Raw genomic sequence first — 16,099 nt, forward strand, 5'->3', positions numbered from 1 at the left:
TCGTTCTCTCTTACTGTAAACTAGATTCAATTACTACGATACTGTTTCGGTACTGTGGAATTACAGCCAGCGTACCGACGCTGCAAACTTGCTTATTGTAATATGGTCCAAGGGATACAATAGATGCCCAAACGACGCAAGGAAAAATATATGCACAAAGGCGTTGTTTTGGCTTCATGAACAACTAGGATGAAATATTGCCTGGGGTTGCACAAACCGTGTGATGGGAGTACAAGTTGGGCAACAAGAGCATATGTGCCTTGCTACCTCAATCAACGTGTCAATGGAATGGTAGGAAAACAAACGAAAAAGGAATTGAGGATTGTGTGAGAAATAGCTGACCCGCCGTAAGAAATGTTCATGTAATTGTAGAGGTGTGCAGGATGCTTGGTTCACAAGTATGTGAATTGTAGTGGGTCAGCCGAGCTGCACAAGAACAAGAGAGGTGGAAGGCAAAAGAAGGTGGACAACAAGGTTTTGGGGCATAAATACTGCGAACGCAATCGGAAAACTGTTGGGTCGGATCAGTCGTAAGGGAAACATGCAAATCTCTAAGGCTTTGGTTTTAGACATGCAAGTCGAGAATTGCACTCACATCCGGGACACGAGACAAATCCTCAAGGAAGGGGATAAGATCGAGAAGCTCTAGGTCGTGCATATCATTAAACCACGAGGAGATGGGTATGGCGTGTGTTGGGTGGAAAATGTAGCTGGAGGGTGAGTTGTCAAGAATGATTGTTCCATTCAGATCGCGACCCAACTGGGATAAGTCTTTGACAAAGTTCCCCTCATAGTTGCTGCACGCTTCACGGAACAACCGGTGACGAACAACTTTGTGCAGATCGAGTTTGTCCAACACGGGGTCTGCGTATTTCGCCAGCGATGCAGTAAAGACGACAACTTCAAACAACTCACCCATTCTTTTCATAAATTCGTCCACACCCGGACGTTTCACCACCCGAACCTCGTGCATCACGCCGTCAATTTCCACGGGGACCACAAAGTCAGCGGGTTCAAAGTACTTAAAGGATGAGTGCACGAGCGTCTCATCTAAGTCCAAAATAAGACATTTTTTACCCGAATCCTCAACGCTTAAAGGAGGCAACAACCAGTGCTGTTCTCCGTACCGTTTCACTTCTGGAAGATCTGGGTCCGGCGGCAGCGGCTGGGAAGCATTGAATTCGCCAAAATGGACATGCGAGTCGACTGTTGGCTGAATTTCTTCGGGCTGTTCTACTTCAGTAGCAACTCCATTTGATACAATAGCAGACTCGATGGATACAGATCGGCGGCTAGGGGTTGGTGTCTCGAGGACACTCTCGGGCGCGAGAAGACGGGACAGACGTTGCCGCTGCAGACTTCTTTGACCAATTGTGCTGGCGGCGGACGCCGTGTCATCTGTCTTTTTCCGAGGCGTTTTCGTTGCTTCTTTTCTGACACACTGTTGCTGTTTTTCAACGGGAGGGACCGGCTCTACGGCGCTGCTTGACCGGAAACACGAGAACAGAGTACTAAAGAAACAACGAGACTTGTTGGTATTCGATTTTTTCATCCTCAAGGGATCTCTATCGCATGAGGAGGGGGCAGCAAAAAAAGGTTACAGAGGACTATTCGTCGTTAGCATACAGGTCAAACACCTCGCAAAAACAAAACCAGAGAGAAGAAAACAAAAAGAAAACAAAATGAAACACACTTGAGACACAATCGACACACAATCCCCTCATTCATCAGACTCTAAAAAACTGCGTATCAGGCAGCAAATCGTGTTTCGATCCCACAATGTCCTACGAAACCCCAGAATGGTCAAAACTCCCTGAAAAGAGTGGAATACTTACACAATCGAATTCTTTTGAGACAAAAGAACACACATAACCCAGTTGGAGACGTGAATTTGTGCTTGGAGCAAGCTAGATGCGAAACCGGAGACGGATGGAGGATGAGGTGTAAGACAGCAGGACCAGCCTTTTCTTGTTAAGCAATACTGTCAAAAAACAAAACGCGTAGTAATACAAAGACTGCGTTTAAGGCAGGAAAACCACGAAACGGTAAAGTAGGTGAATGGCAGACGGACAGTTCACGAAACGATGGAGTAAGCCTGAGCGCAGGAAACGTTTAGAGTTTCCTAAGCGAGTGTGTACATTAGCGGGGAAGCAACGGCCAGCGCAGCAGTTTCACGAAAAAAACACAAACCGGTGTTCGGTCACATCGTCGAGCAAACATTAGGTTTACGTGAGAGATTGCTCGTTATCGGAGCGTTTTTTTATGCGAAGCTCACTGCTATTTTGGGCGTGGGCATCCTCCGGTTCCCCGTTAGTGCCGCGGGCCAAGCCGGGTGGCTTCCCCACTTCACCCCACACATGGTGGTGGTAATCACGTGACTTAGAGTGAGTATATAAGGCCGCCCGACCGCATTTGCCGTCTGCGTAGCACACACCTCGAAAACGAAGTTGTGACCGAAAAACCTTTGGTAAATAGAATCCAAAGGACTTACATGACCGTGATACTGAATCCTTTCGAAAAATTTCGAATAAGCAAAACGTACGCTTTGGCTACTTAAGCAGTAAGACTCCATTCAAGAACGAACATCGAAGATTTTCTGGCAGAAACCAGCGCGTTGTTATGATTTTTACCACGTCGAAGAAGTAAAAACATATCAACTCTTACAAACCAAACTTCACCTAGCACACCAATCACGGAGAGCATTCTAAAAGAACACAGAACATTTCCCAATCGCTTTTCTCATTTCCAAAATGGCCACTATCAACATTAGACGCGATGTTAAGGATAGCTTTTATCGCTACCGCATGCCTCGTCTGCAGTCAAAAATCGAGGGCAAGGGCAACGGTATTAAGACGGTCATTCCGAACATGTCTGACATTGCTAAGGCACTCGGTCGCCCTCCCTTGTACGTGACCAAGTTCTTTGGTTTTGAGCTCGGTGCCCAGACCACCATTATTGCTGACATGGACCGCTACATTGTGAACGGTGCCCATGACGCCAATAAGCTCCAGGATCTGTTGGACGTGTTTATCAAGCGTTTTGTCCTTTGCAAGTCGTGCCAGAACCCTGAGACGGAGCTTAGCATCAACAAGGACCAGACTATCTCCTACGACTGCAAGGCGTGCGGCTACCATGGTGAAATTGACGGCCGCCACAAGCTGACGGGTGTAATTGTGAAGAACCCTCCTCCTAAGAAGAAGAAGTCGAAGAAGCATAAGCAGGCAGAGGAAGCTGAGGCCGAGGCGGATGCTTCTGATGACGAGTTTACGCGCCGTATCCAGGCTGAGGCTGCTCAATTGCCCTCTGCCGATACGGTTGTCGAAGAGGAATGGGCCGTCGACACAAGTGAAGAAGCCGTGCGCGCTCGCGTGCAACAACTGGAAGGAAAGCTTCGTGATTCTCTGGTGCTGAGACCAGATGAAGACGGTGATGGTGACAGTGATAGTCCCTACTCGTCTTTGGGTGATTGGATCGATGAAAACTATGGTCGTGTCTCGGATGTCGAAATCTATAAAAAGATTAAGGAGCTGGGTATCAGCCGCAAGAGCAAGACTGTTGCTGTTGTTGTTCAATGTCTACTCAAGGAACCTTTTGTCGGACAATTTGAGAAGCACAGTGCTTTGTTCCACAAGCTCTGTACCTCTGACAAGCACCAACGCTCTCTTCTTGGCGGATTCGAGCGCGTTATGGCTGCTGATGAGCTTGAGCACTTGTCTACTTTGCCCAAGGTCTTTTTGGAATTGTACCAAAACGACCTTGTGTCTGAGGGTGCCTTTGAAAAATGGGGAGCCAAGGCTAGCAAGAAGTACGTTGATCGTGAAACGAGCAAGAAATTGCGCGAGGCCGCTCAACCCTTCTTGGCCTGGCTTCAAGAGGCTAGTGATGAGTCTTCTGGGGACGAGGATGAAGACGACGATGACGAGGAAAGCGAAGACTGAGCTTATCTCTAGTATATATTTTTCTGGTCGCAAGGCGATCGTTACTGTTGATCCATGTGTATGGAAACGGTTTTTATGCAGCAGTCTTCTGATTTTTCTTTTCGTCCGTTGCTTTTCTTCTCTCTTTTTATGTAACTAGCAAAAATGTAATTTAATGCTACAAAGCTACACTGTGGTGAGGATAAGTAACTAGTCTTTTAATGATAGTGCTGCGGTTTTTAAACGTCCTTAACGGGAGGACCACGTTTGAAGGGACAATGGAATGTGATGCGTTCGAGTGAGGAGAGTGTGAAGAGCAGTCTTGGCATTGTCCGTGCAAGATTGCAGCCCACGGACAAGAGAGTCAATAAGTAAATGACCGTTCTCCTGCACGAACAACAGAAATGTGACGACGTCTTCGGCCGATTGGGATCCAAGCCATTGATAGCGGACCTTGAGACATGGCATGGGTGTGAATGTGAGGGATATGCGTAAAGCCGTGTTGCATTCACTTGTTGCAGTAGGTCCTGCACAGTTAGTAAGCAGCAACTGTAGTACTAGATACTGCCGTAGAATGTGCAGCACAGGGAGAATTTGTCTGGGATGTGCAATAGGAACGCGGTACACTTGGCGAGCTGGAATGTCGTGACCTTCTAATGTTACATCAACATTTCCATCCAAGGGTGCACAAGAAGATGTGAAGCGAGATGGCAAGTGGAGCTGTGCAGGATGTTAGAGGCGGAAGAAGAAAGGCAGAGGAGAGGAAAGGGAGTGGAGAAGGGGAGCATTTCTTGTAAAACTGTGTATCAGGTTCACAAACAACGTTTCTCTTCTGGCCCTTCCTTTCCAACTCTTTCTAAAAATACATACCAATTCACCATAAAGGGTTTCAGGCCAAGGAAGAAAGACGTCTGTGAGCTGTAGCTTGTCCAGGAGAGCTTGAATGCCTTGAAGAGGAAGCCAAAGAGAGCGGTGATCACGAAGAAGTAACACGAGTGTTGCAGTTAAAGTGTCCTCGGCTGCCGTGGACGATACCCATTGCGGATCGCCGTTGGGCAGGAAGGGTTGTTGAGGATTAAGCAGTGGTCCTTCAGCATACTCTACATGGCGCACACCGCGCGGAGGCATGTCGTCGAGAATCAAGTGTGCCTCGAAGGTCTCATGTAACGACTCCCAGTAAGTCAGCTGGAGACCAAGAATATCGTTTTTGTTAAGGACAGGCACTCCGTGACCATAAAGGAGAGCATCGTTCATTTTCATTCGCCTGCATTCATCTTCATGAACGGCGAACACGGCCTTGTAAATCTGCTGCAAGTACAGAAACGCACTCTGCTGTACGGAAGGCGAGCTATGATCACCGGCAGCAAGAAAAGCAATGTTCCTCTCGAAAGCCGAGGTGTTCTCATGGAGGATAGCGTCTCTCAAACAGCGTTCCAAGTCTTCGTCCGTATGTTGTTCCCCGCTGGCATCGGCGAATATAAGAGCTACTTGATTGACTTTTGTCGGGTCTTCTTTCAGGATAGTGACCTATAAGAGGTTTTTTGTTAGATGGGACTGGGTAGAGAGTTCAAGGAGCGGAGAGATCCGTTACCGACTGTCGCTGCTAGAAGTAATGCTTACATCTACAAGGATAATTTTTCCCGCCAAACTGAGAACAGTCTTTCCCTCTTGAGAGGTGTCTACAAATACGTCAAGTCTAAAAAGGAAGAGTCAGTAAGGTGCTTTAAAGGGACTGGGGACGAGGAACAAGACGAAAAGGCAATCATCATTCATCCTCGTCTTCGGTTCGTATCGTCTCAACTCCGTGCCCTCCACTCCACTACTTGCTTACCTATACCGTTTAGCCAAATCCTCGAGACCTTGAACTGTGGTGTTTGTCCAAGGAATCTGAAGCAATGAATCGATCCAAAGCCGATTGAGGTTTGGTTTTTCAGCAGACAGCGGATTTGGACGCAGCGTCAATCGGCCAAAGATGTGAGGCTGTTGCATGAAATCAGTTTCCGTGGACATTGTGTTGCAAAAACTGTAGCAACTGAAAGGAACTGGCAGCAGACGAAAAAAAAAATTACTGTATCAACGGAGGAAGTATTGAATATGATGGAAAGGACGGAATCCTGAATAAAAGCAAAATGATCAGAGAATGAAAATAATATTAAAATACTACTAGATGAACGAGTAAAAGGAGGAAAATCCCCAAAAAACAAAGACAAAAAAAAAAAAATTAAAACTATGTGTATTGTAAAAGATCAAATGAATAAAAAGAAAAATAAAAAAAATTAAAATTAAAAACGAAGAGTAAAATAATAAATAAAACAGAAACAAAAAATAAAAGAAAACAATAAAAAATAAAATAAATAAAAAAAAACAACTCTGAACCCCTCCCAGTTTCTTACAACCCAGACAGACGGGTAGCCCGCACTACATCTCGTAAAACCAATTACCGAACTCTATGGAAACGCAGCGAGCGACACACTCACAACTATTCCCTCCCCTGCACACCCCGCACGAAAAACTCCTATTCGATCTCCGGGTACACACTCAGGAAAAGAATGGGGGTCCCCCGTTAGGGAAACAGTAACAAAAATTGCACAGTCAAATTCACACACCTCACAAACGGCTATTTCTGGTAAAAGGCAAGAAATAGATGCGATAGATTTTGTGAAATGCTTTGACGATGGTGCTTTGGAGAGCACGCGCTGCCCTTTATATAGTACTCGCATCGAAACCCTAACCCTTAATTTGAGTGGCGGTGCAGGACGAAAAAACTCAGTATAGTTCGTTAATCAGTTTAATGAAATAGCGCAGTGCTGACAGCACTGCACAGAACTGCACTATTGGATGTTATCGTTCCGCAGCATACTATACAGTTGCGCACTGAAGCCCAACGCGCCGCAACCCACGCCTTTCGCACCCTCTCGCTACCACTCGCTATACCTCGCTGCTCACACCCGAAACACACTCTCCCAGCGCCAACTGTTGATCTCGCGAGTCTGCTCGCGATAGCACCAAAACGGTGGATTAAAGCAGGAATTTACGGTCATCCGCCGTTATACACTCGTTTGTTTTTTTTCAGAAACGCCCTACGACTACTTTTGGAGATTCTCCAGCTGCGTTTCACGACGTCGCTTTATCTTGAATTAATTGACATCACCCATGTCACAACACTCGTTCAACATGCGCTGGGACTATAATACAAAGGACGTAAACGATAAATTAGCAGGTCTCCGAGAGAACGTCGCCCAACTTCGTATTGGCAGCTACGACAAACGGTTTTCCATTGATTCTTCCATTACGAGCCAGACCACCGTCACGAACTCTGACGAGAACGGATCACTCGGTCGTCGAAACAGCACTAACCAGTTCTTCTCCATTACTCCTTCTTCGGAAAAACGCTATTCAAGCAAGCTGGACAAGTTTATGGATGCGTCCGACTCCCAGCAGGACACCCAGGCTCAATCCTCCTTCTCATCTTCCTTCAAGAATGTTTCCTCCTCCACAACTGTGCCGAGAGCACCCCTGTCTTCCTTTCGCTCAATTCAATCCCAAAAAACTACCGACACTTCTCGCTCTCAGCACTCGCTTAGTTCCAGCTTCACAGAGCAACGATCACCCTTCGGCACTCCGAAAGACGGTCTGTCGTACGTCTCCAACAAAACTCTTCGGAACAATTGGCCCGTCAGTGTCAACGTGAACACATACGTGAACGCTCAAATGAATGGTGTCAATGCTCTTAACGGTTCTGTACCCGTCACCCCCTGTAAGACTACTTCAGCCGTCCCCCCCGTGCCGAATATTCCTAGCGAGTATACTGGAAGCGTGCCGCATTCTGTGGGTTCACGCCGTGTTTCAGCGGATTTCCGAAATCAAGTGAAATCTGCTTCTCACAGCAGACGTTCCTCTGCTGCATTTAATCCGTCAACTCCTTTCTCCAAAGAGAATTCCGGTCATGCTGACAAGAACCACAACGCAGCCGGGCACTCTATCTCCCAGAAGGCTCACCCGTCTACCCGCGCCCAGCGTCACGAACGAAGGGCTTCGAGGGGAAAGCCCTCGATGGAGGATTCACGACCTGCGAAACCGGCCAAGGAGGGGCGTTCCTCTCGTGGTGGCTTCTTTAGCCGTCTTAGCTTTTCTCGCAGTTCCTCTCGTAACCGAAAAGCTCACAAACATCAAGAAGAAAACGCACCGACGGTGCCGGTTATTCCGGCTACCTACTTGAAGTCAAAAGATTCCAAAGAATTGAAGGATGGAAAGAAGACACCAACTCGTACCAAGAGCCGGATGCAGCAATTGTTCAGTTGGTTGAAGGGTTCCCGGAGTAAACAGGCCAGTACTGCTAGTAACAGTCCTCCTCCGCCAGTCCCCGTTGACACTCGTGTAACGACTATTCGAAGCCATCGTGCTACTGAAAGTAATCCTAACGCCAAACCGGCGCCAGCAGCAACGGCAACATCGCCTTTCAAGAAATCCGACATACCTCCGGTTCCCGCACTTCCTACAGCTCTATTGAAAAAAGACAAGCCAGAACAAGCATACCGCAGTGTGTCATTTGGCGATAACAGAAAGAGCACTAACGCACCGGCCACTACTACTACTGCTGCTACTACTGCTGCTACCACGACCACGACCACGACCACTTCAATCCCTTCTCTCTCCGTCAGTCCTTCGATTTCGGCGTCGACTTCTTTTGTTGAGCCATTCGATCGAAAAGTTGCCGACCTTGCCATGAAGGCAATCAACAGCAAGCGAATCAATAAGCTTCTCAGTGAAGCAAAGGTAATGCAATCCTTATTGGATCGTGCTTGTAAAGTCTTGCCGGTTCCTTCTAGCGATGCGTCATTACTCAACGGTGCAACGTTGACAGAGTTTGAAGATCAAGAAATACAAGACTACGACTGCGTGTTCTTTACCGGAACACCAGGAATTGACAAGACCCGTCCTAATGAACCGTATAATAATGGATTTGACGACGAGCGGGGTGATTACCGTGTCATTCTTGGTGATCACATTGCCTACCGGTTTGAAGTCATCGACTTTCTGGGTAAAGGTAGTTTCGGTCAAGTTTTACGGTGTATCGACTACAAGACAGGAAAACTTGTTGCGTTGAAAATTATCCGAAACAAAAAACGTTTCCACGTTCAAGCTCTCGTCGAGACTAAAATTCTGCAGCAAATCCGTGAATGGGATCCTAATGACGACTGTTGTATGGTTCGCTATACCGACCATTTTTATTTTAGAGACCATTTATGTGTCGCTACAGAACTTCTTGGCATGAATTTGTACGAGCTAATTAAAAGCAACAACTTTAAAGGTCTTCCTATTGTTGTTATCCGCAGTATCACAAAACAGATTTTGCAATGCTTGTTACTGCTACGTACCAAGCATGTAATTCATTGCGATCTTAAGCCTGAAAACATACTGCTCTGCCACCCTCTCAAATCTCAAATCAAGGTGATTGACTTTGGTAGCAGTTGTTTCGAAAACGAACGCGTCTACACTTACATCCAGTCTCGGTTCTACCGTTCTCCTGAAGTAATACTAGGTTTAGGGTACGGCACACCTATCGATATGTGGAGTTTGGGCTGTATTATTGCTGAAATGTTTACTGGCTTCCCACTATTCCCGGGTGAAAATGAACAAGAACAGTTAGCCTGTATCATGGAAATATTCGGTCCCCCTGAGCTTTCGTTAATTGAAAAATGCACTCGTCGCAAAGTCTTCTTCGATTCTGCTGGAAAGCCCAGATTAGTTGTTTCATCTAAGGGCAAGTGCAGAAAGCCGTTTACAAAGTCACTTTACCAAGCTTTGCAATGCAAAGATGTCTCCTTCCTTAACTTTATTTCAGCTTGTCTGCGCTGGGACCCGAATGAGAGAATGACTCCTGAGGAAGCTATGCAACACGACTTCATTACAGGCCGACAGGAGACTCAGCGCCCTAGCACCGCTCCAGCACGTCAAAAACTCACCAAGTCTTCTCTGTCAGAGTTGCCTTCTCGACCTTTGCCGAATGTTCCACAAGATGGCACTACTTCTGAAGCCGTGCAGCCGCTCGCTGGCTCTATTGCCGTTCCAAAGAAACCAACTTTCACTCATTATACAGAGGCAAGCGTTCCTGTGAGCACCGGCCCGGCTTTTGACAAATTTTAATTTTCTCGAGAGTGTGAAAATTTGTTTATTTTTTATATTTTTTGATCTTATGAATTGCATGCCACCTTAACGGGTCACAAACCTTCAGGCTTTTTTCATTTCTTTTATCTGCAATATGTTACGAGTTTGATAATTCACCTTCCTTTCTCTTATGATGCACGAATTTGGTTACATTGTGGCTTGTTTAACGAGCCGAGGCAAGTGATTATTCACAGCCTTGCTAGGCATTGTTTTCCGTGTAGCTTATTGCCTTTAAGCATGGTTTTAAGCCGCTTCCTTTCACTATTTAAAGCTAACATTCTGTTTGTATAATAAAATTTACAACACTATTTCAATGGATATATTGAATATAAATAACATTGAATCTGTGCCAACACTTGAACTCGGATTTGTATCAAAAAAGATATGAGGGTTCACGACTTCTCACAGCGAGAAATAATGCTTTACTTTAGAATAATAAATTTTGTGTTTATTGAGTAAGTAAAGATAACTTTTTATGTACTCCCCTCCCATTTGGAATATGGTAGTGAAGCTGTTTGGTTTTTGTGGCTTAAGAAAAATAAAATAAATTTGTCAAAACAAAAGCCTTATTGGGATTTTTAGTTTAAAAACAGGGATTCTTTTTTATCGTTTGTTTTGTTTTCTTCTTTTCATTTCTTTCTTTCCTAGTTGACATAATTGGTCACTTAGGGTAGAAAAAGGCTGCTTTTGTTTTGAAAGAGAATTAAAAGTGAAGAATTAGAGCAACTGTTTAGAAAGAAAAACATAAAAGAGTAAGAAAAAGGGGACTAGGTGGTGGACGAATAGCAGAACGAATGGACAAACCGTCCAAGGGGCGGAGAAGGAAAGCTAGCTATACTCTTTCGAAGCAGAGAATAGAGTGCTTTTCCAATTCTTCAATTGTTTATGAAGAGACAATAACTTCTCTTGCAAATCATTAAGATCAGGGTCGGCGGCATCTTTAACTTCGGTAAGATGTAGCACCTTTTTATATAGACTTTGGTATTTTGGATAGGCTTGACGAAACCGCCGCGCCATGACATACAATTCAGCAGGCGGCCGTTTTCCGTTTCGTTGTTTTTTCACACGGACGGAAGCATCCGAGTTCGCAGGAGTCTGTTTGCTTTGGTTATTGGTTTCGGCAATTACCTTTCGTTTACGAGCAGAGGACGCGGATGGAGCTGAGTGTGAATCTGACGAAGCATCATGCACGTTAGCTGCATCGCGATTGACATGTGGTGATTCTTGACGTCGAGCGGACGATTGCGTAGGAGGGTCTGATGAGATGGTATGCTGTGAATGAGAATGAGAATGTGGCTGTTGTGGTTGTTGCTGCTGCTGTTGCTGCTGCTGTTTCCGAGGGGAGGATGTTGTTGGATGAGAGGTAGACGCACGATGCGCGGGAAGTTTTTGCTTGTGAGTGGAAGAGGAAGGTGTATTGTTCAGGTTTTCTCCTCCTGTGGATATCGAAGGTCTTGAATTCTGTCGTGAAGATGCCGATGACATACTTGACGGTAGGGACCCAGCGACCGGACTGGAAACATTTACTGTACCACCGGGAGAAAGCACTGCTCTTTCTGGTGCATCAGGCGGAAGAGAAAGAGAATCAAAGGCCGCTTTTGCTCTTCTAACAACAAGATTACGATCCTCAGGTGTGTACGGAGTCCAGTCGAATATACGGAGAGTTGCATACATTTCAGGACGAAGCTCCCACTGCTGGACCGGTGTCTTTGTGGCCACCTCGGGCAGCAGAACACGTATCTCGGCTAGTGATGCTTTGGTGCGATTTTTCAGCACTTCATCGGTGACGGGTCGAAGAGCAAGCAGATGAACAACTCGTCTCTTTAACTCTACCCGAGATACGCCAGGAGAATCGCCGTCGTGATGGTTTCCGGGACGATGAGTAGCAGAAGGGTTGGATCCAGCAGAAGGGTATTGTTGATGATGAGACGAAGAAGTTGAATTGCTTCCATTATTTGATACAGGTGCAACAACGAGACTAGGCCCACTTCGACGAGAATGAAATGGATCACTTCCATTTCTGTGCATTCCTGTGTCTCGTAATGTTACAATTCGAGTTCTGCAGTAGGTTTTAGTAAACTGTACATCGTTATCAGCGCAATTGTTAAACATACCTCTTCTCTTTCTTCTCATTTTCAACACGAGCTGTCCGCGACTTGAGCCGTTGAGCAGCATTTCCATCAAGCTCTCGCCGAAGCATGAGCTTTTGCTGGATGCGTCCAACGAGTTCGAGACTGTTTGACCGGCGGGCTCGATACACTTCATGCGGTGCTGTCTCCGGAATGGAAGTGCACTGAAACTTCTTGGAGCCGATACAAAAGGACTAGACCTTATGTTAGCACCTCAATTGCTCTAAACCAAAAAAATGAATTTACAGGACGGGGACCGTTAATAAGCTGCACTTTTTCGGTCCATTCTCCGGCAAGATACTGCTCCAAAACATCTTTCGGAAGTTGAATTTGCAGTACAATTGGCTTCTTCTCTCCCCTATTGTCGACCTTGATGGGTGTTTCCTCAGGCACCGAGTCCAAGAACGAAGTCATTCCAGCAGCAGCACTTGAGCACAGACAAATTCAACGTCAGGTCAAACAGCAAACGCAACGAGAAGTTTGAAGGATGCAGACGGCCAACACACAGAGCAAATTCCGAGCACTAGAAGCCTATGATCCGAAGAGGTTGTGGTGGATGCTGCCAACTCAATGGCGGATGGTTTTATGTGCTAAGGAGACTGTCGGTGGTGCATAAGGAGGACGAATACTTCAAACACAAAACAGAGAATTACGAGATTGTTTCAATACAAAGAAACGCTACAGATCAGTGAAATGGAATACTACATAGTAAATGCACTCACATGACAATTTTCAGCAGCATCTAACAGTTGTCCAATTCGCTGCCTGAGTGAGCTACCATTTTGTCAATTATTTTAAACGCATTCCTACAATTAGTAGTTGAGGAAAGAACAAGGAATAACAGGGGCGTAACAGAAGTTATATACATCTTTGAAATGTCTTAAAGGAAGTGTTGTCGTTAAAGATACAGCAACAGCGGTCGTCATTGTTTTACTCTTTTATTTGCATTTCATGAAAGCCTTCAAACTTATCGTTAAACAAGGAGAATGCTTAAATTACCTCACGAATCCAACGATGATAGTACGAAGGAATTTTACGGAACTCGCGCAGCACATTTTGCAAGTCTTGCAAGTCAACTTCAGCAGAGTACAACTGACATTCGCGCGCAACCATACCAGCATTCTTCGCTGAGGATTGAACCGTAGTCAAAAGTCCTGCGTATATGAGTTTCTCCCAGGCTTCTAAAGCCACATCACGGCTCCACAATCGAGCATTATGCACGAGAGCGCCGGCAGCAGCGGAATCGATGAGCGACCGTTGGTGTAAAGCCTTGTACTCCTGGTACGCACTATTAAAGTTGCATGCCTGGACGTCTCGTGCTTCATAACGAACAGCAGAAATGAGTAACGCAAGTTCAAGTAGCGTAAGACCGCGTATGGCATCAAGTAGATAGTCAGAAACACGGGTTTTGGGGTCGGATAAGGCTCCGTCTTTGAGATATGGTTCCGTAGGCGACAGAGCCAGCACCGGTGCTATCATGTCAGCGTAAAGAGACCGAAGATTTTTCGTATGCGTATAGTGATACAAAACACAGCGGGAAAGCTGGGACTGGGGATCGCCGAGTAACCGCTTTATGCGCTGATTCCATTCACGAAAGTAAGGCCGCGTATCAGGCAGTCCAAGAACCTTTTCAAAAAGTTCACCGAATTCTTCCGATGTACTAGGAGGCGACACTTGAATAACCATATGACTAAAACGGCTCTTCACTCTCTTCTCGAGTGACTCAAAGCAATCAAAGCGTGTCGTCAAACCTACCACCGAAATAGGCACCGTTCCCGATTGTGCTATATCGAACAAGTTATAAAGTAACATCTGACGAGGATGTTGGACAAACAAGTCAAACTCCTCTAGCACAAACACAACGGCAGATGAAATAGACATGCCGTCCGCCGCGTCGTCCAGCGCACGCGGCAGGGACAGCGTTGCCAACAATCTTGTCAAAGTGTCCGCGAAGCTCGACTCCGTCATTTCGACGGCGGAAGACGATTCGTCATCACCAAAGCTTGCATCCAGCTCGACAGATAATTGCCGAGAAATCTCCCGCAATGCTGTTTTGTCGTCTGTTTGATACAGGCCATTTAAAGTAATAGTGTAAAACAACTCCTTCCTTGATTGTCTTAATTCTTTTAATGCATCATCAACCATGGTCCGCTTGCCGCTCCCTCGTGGGCCAACAATTATAGCTGAGTTACCTTCACCCAGGGTAACTGTTTGATGCAACCATTGGTAAAGTCTCTGATACTGAGACGTGTGATTTTGAAGCGGAATGTGAGTACGTCCTGTAAGACGAGCCATGATGATTTCCTGCGCTTGGGCCAAGTCTTCATCGGCAACTTCCATTCCCTCGTTAGCATTAAGAGCATCACCGGTAAACCCTACCGGCTCTGCCATTTGTTTTACTGGACTCGAAATCGCCGAGCTAGCAGCATTCGTTGGTGTGCTCGGCTCATCCGTTTTTGTTCTCTTTGGGGATGAGGGAATAGACACTTCGAAACGTAAACGCCTACTGGAACTGCTACTGCTACTGCTAGCAGTTATTTTGTTTTGGATATCCGGACTTCCTGGTTCTAATGAAGCAAAGAGTGATGGAGAAGCCGGAGGTAAAGGGAGGCTCGCGGTAAGGTCTCGAGGCAAGTAGGGATAAGAGACGGAAAGCGAAGGTGATTGCGTTAAGCGGGAGCGAGTAGGTGAAGCATCGAAGCCAAGCTCGGTTGAAGGCTGCAAATGACTTGTAGGAGAGCGAGGCGAAAGGTCTAGAGACAAATTTTGCTGCTTTTCAGGCGAAAGGCTTGTTGTCCGTAAAGGTGAAAGTTGTTTTGGAGGACGGCCACGTCGACGATGAGAAGTAGGAGTTGCCGGTCCTTCTGAGCTGTCCTCCGTCGTTTGCTTCCGTGGACGACCGCGTGGACGAGTAACTTTTGGTGGGGCCTCTTGCTCTACTGGGTATTTACGAGGACGGCCTCGACGACGTTTTACGGGAGCATCCGTTGTGGAATTCGTTTTGTTGTCAGCAGAAGTCGTTGACGATTCAGATTCTGTCTGAGTGTTTGCAGAAAGCGTTACTATACGTGTTTTCTCAATTTGGACAAGTGGATACTTTCGAGGTCTACCACGTTTCCGTTTTGGCTGGGCACCTTGCGTACTCTCTGTATTAACCACGACAGTAGGTAGTGGATGTTTTCGTGGCCGTCCACGACCACGTTTTTGTGGAACTGCAGGTACTGCAGCGGCAGTATCAGTTGCTGTTGCTGCTGTAGATGAATTCGAAGCGTCATTCTGGGAAGGTACGGCTGCAGCTAGAGTGCTAGCAGAAGACTGGGAATCATGAGAAGCGAATGTTGAATCCTTTTTAGTGTTATTAATTGCGTATGATGAGTCTGATTGTTCTTGGGCTGATTGGAAAGTTTGAGGACGACTGGACTCAGAGGATATCTCATTTGTATCACGAGTAACCGGAATGCATATGTTCGGTAGACTCTCACCGGTGGGAAGAGAGACTTCATCAGTAGCCTGTAAGGACGTTGAATTGGAAGTAGACGTAAAATACGCCTTAGCAGAAAACTCACTAACCGGTAGAAGAGCATTTGCAGTATTCTCAAGACCATTCATATGGTCGTCTACATTAGGGTTTCCAATCTCGTTCACTGAAGAAACGGGGGGAATGGACGAGTCCGTTTGGTCCATTACATGGAGGGAGATGTAAGATTAATTTTGTGTAGGTGTTTGTTGGTAATGACGGGAAAGAAGCAGAAACCGACAAAGAAGAAATTCAAGAGAGAGAGAGAGAGAGACAATGTGTCTGCGAGTACTTAAGAGAACGAAGAAGAGTTTTTCTATATACACGCACAACTATCGTTTGCTTTTTTTACGTTAAAGGTTGCATTT

At 46.1% G+C, this 16,099-nt stretch overlaps 6 protein-coding genes across 6 annotated transcripts; 2 read left to right on the top strand and 4 right to left on the bottom strand.

Annotated features, from left to right (window-relative positions):
* Window positions 1-3: 3 nt before the first annotated feature.
* On the bottom strand, window positions 4-2,156 carry SJAG_02389 (NLI interacting factor family phosphatase). The gene is made up of 2 exons (XM_002173559.2): window positions 1,836-2,156; window positions 4-1,607 (listed from the first exon to the last, which is right to left on the bottom strand). The coding sequence occupies exon 2, from the start codon at window positions 1,550-1,552 to the stop codon at window positions 566-568; it is 987 nt and encodes a 328-aa protein (XP_002173595.1). The 5' UTR covers window positions 1,553-1,607; window positions 1,836-2,156; the 3' UTR covers window positions 4-565.
* Window positions 2,157-2,420: 264 nt separating this feature from the next.
* On the top strand, window positions 2,421-4,200 carry SJAG_02390 (translation initiation factor eIF5). Its single transcript, XM_002173560.2, has one exon. It carries the CDS (start codon window positions 2,751-2,753, stop codon window positions 3,936-3,938), a length of 1,188 nt encoding a protein of 395 aa, XP_002173596.1. The 5' UTR covers window positions 2,421-2,750; the 3' UTR covers window positions 3,939-4,200.
* On the bottom strand, window positions 4,060-6,126 carry SJAG_02391 (mediator complex subunit Pmc2/Med1). Its single transcript, XM_002173561.2, has 4 exons — window positions 5,749-6,126; window positions 5,538-5,613; window positions 4,788-5,444; window positions 4,060-4,637 (listed from the first exon to the last, which is right to left on the bottom strand). Exons 1-4 carry the CDS (start codon window positions 5,925-5,927, stop codon window positions 4,167-4,169), a joined length of 1,383 nt encoding a protein of 460 aa, XP_002173597.2. The 5' UTR covers window positions 5,928-6,126; the 3' UTR covers window positions 4,060-4,166.
* Window positions 6,127-6,840: 714 nt separating this feature from the next.
* SJAG_02392 (CMGC/DYRK/DYRK2 protein kinase Pom1) lies at window positions 6,841-10,569 on the top strand. The gene has a single exon (XM_002173562.2). The coding sequence runs from the start codon at window positions 7,071-7,073 to the stop codon at window positions 10,062-10,064; it is 2,994 nt and encodes a 997-aa protein (XP_002173598.1). The 5' UTR covers window positions 6,841-7,070; the 3' UTR covers window positions 10,065-10,569.
* On the bottom strand, window positions 10,469-12,893 carry SJAG_02393 (RNA polymerase II transcription elongation factor SpELL). Its single transcript, XM_002173563.2, has 3 exons — window positions 12,461-12,893; window positions 12,200-12,408; window positions 10,469-12,144 (listed from the first exon to the last, which is right to left on the bottom strand). Exons 1-3 carry the CDS (start codon window positions 12,626-12,628, stop codon window positions 10,914-10,916), a joined length of 1,608 nt encoding a protein of 535 aa, XP_002173599.1. The 5' UTR covers window positions 12,629-12,893; the 3' UTR covers window positions 10,469-10,913.
* SJAG_02394 (origin recognition complex subunit Orc4) lies at window positions 12,856-16,095 on the bottom strand. The gene has a single exon (XM_002173564.2). The coding sequence runs from the start codon at window positions 15,896-15,898 to the stop codon at window positions 13,205-13,207; it is 2,694 nt and encodes an 897-aa protein (XP_002173600.1). The 5' UTR covers window positions 15,899-16,095; the 3' UTR covers window positions 12,856-13,204.
* Between the last annotated feature and the right edge of the window lie 4 nt (window positions 16,096-16,099).

The sequence above is a fragment of the Schizosaccharomyces japonicus genome (assembly GCF_000149845.2).
Source record: "Schizosaccharomyces japonicus yFS275 unplaced genomic scaffold supercont5.1, whole genome shotgun sequence".
Lineage (NCBI taxonomy): Eukaryota > Fungi > Ascomycota > Schizosaccharomycetes > Schizosaccharomycetales > Schizosaccharomycetaceae > Schizosaccharomyces > Schizosaccharomyces japonicus.

Excerpts from the sequence above, each read along its gene's own strand:
- SJAG_02389 (XM_002173559.2), bottom strand. The coding sequence starts at position 1,552 with ATGAAAAAATCGAATACCAACAAGTCTCGTTGTTTCTTTAGTACTCTG.
- SJAG_02390 (XM_002173560.2), top strand. The coding sequence starts at position 2,751 with ATGGCCACTATCAACATTAGACGCGATGTTAAGGATAGCTTTTATCGC.
- SJAG_02391 (XM_002173561.2), bottom strand. The coding sequence starts at position 5,927 with ATGTCCACGGAAACTGATTTCATGCAACAGCCTCACATCTTTGGCCGA. Across the intron at positions 5,614-5,748 it reads GATTTGGCTAAACGGTATAG|ACTTGACGTATTTGTAGACA; the intron begins GTAAGCAAGTAG and ends CTTCCTTTTTAG. Across the intron at positions 5,445-5,537 it reads GAAAAATTATCCTTGTAGAT|GTCACTATCCTGAAAGAAGA; the intron begins GTAAGCATTACT and ends AACCTCTTATAG.
- SJAG_02392 (XM_002173562.2), top strand. The coding sequence starts at position 7,071 with ATGTCACAACACTCGTTCAACATGCGCTGGGACTATAATACAAAGGAC.
- SJAG_02393 (XM_002173563.2), bottom strand. The coding sequence starts at position 12,628 with ATGACTTCGTTCTTGGACTCGGTGCCTGAGGAAACACCCATCAAGGTC. Across the intron at positions 12,409-12,460 it reads TTATTAACGGTCCCCGTCCT|TCCTTTTGTATCGGCTCCAA; the intron begins GTAAATTCATTT and ends CATAAGGTCTAG. Across the intron at positions 12,145-12,199 it reads AATGAGAAGAAAGAGAAGAG|AACTCGAATTGTAACATTAC; the intron begins GTATGTTTAACA and ends AACCTACTGCAG.
- SJAG_02394 (XM_002173564.2), bottom strand. The coding sequence starts at position 15,898 with ATGGACCAAACGGACTCGTCCATTCCCCCCGTTTCTTCAGTGAACGAG.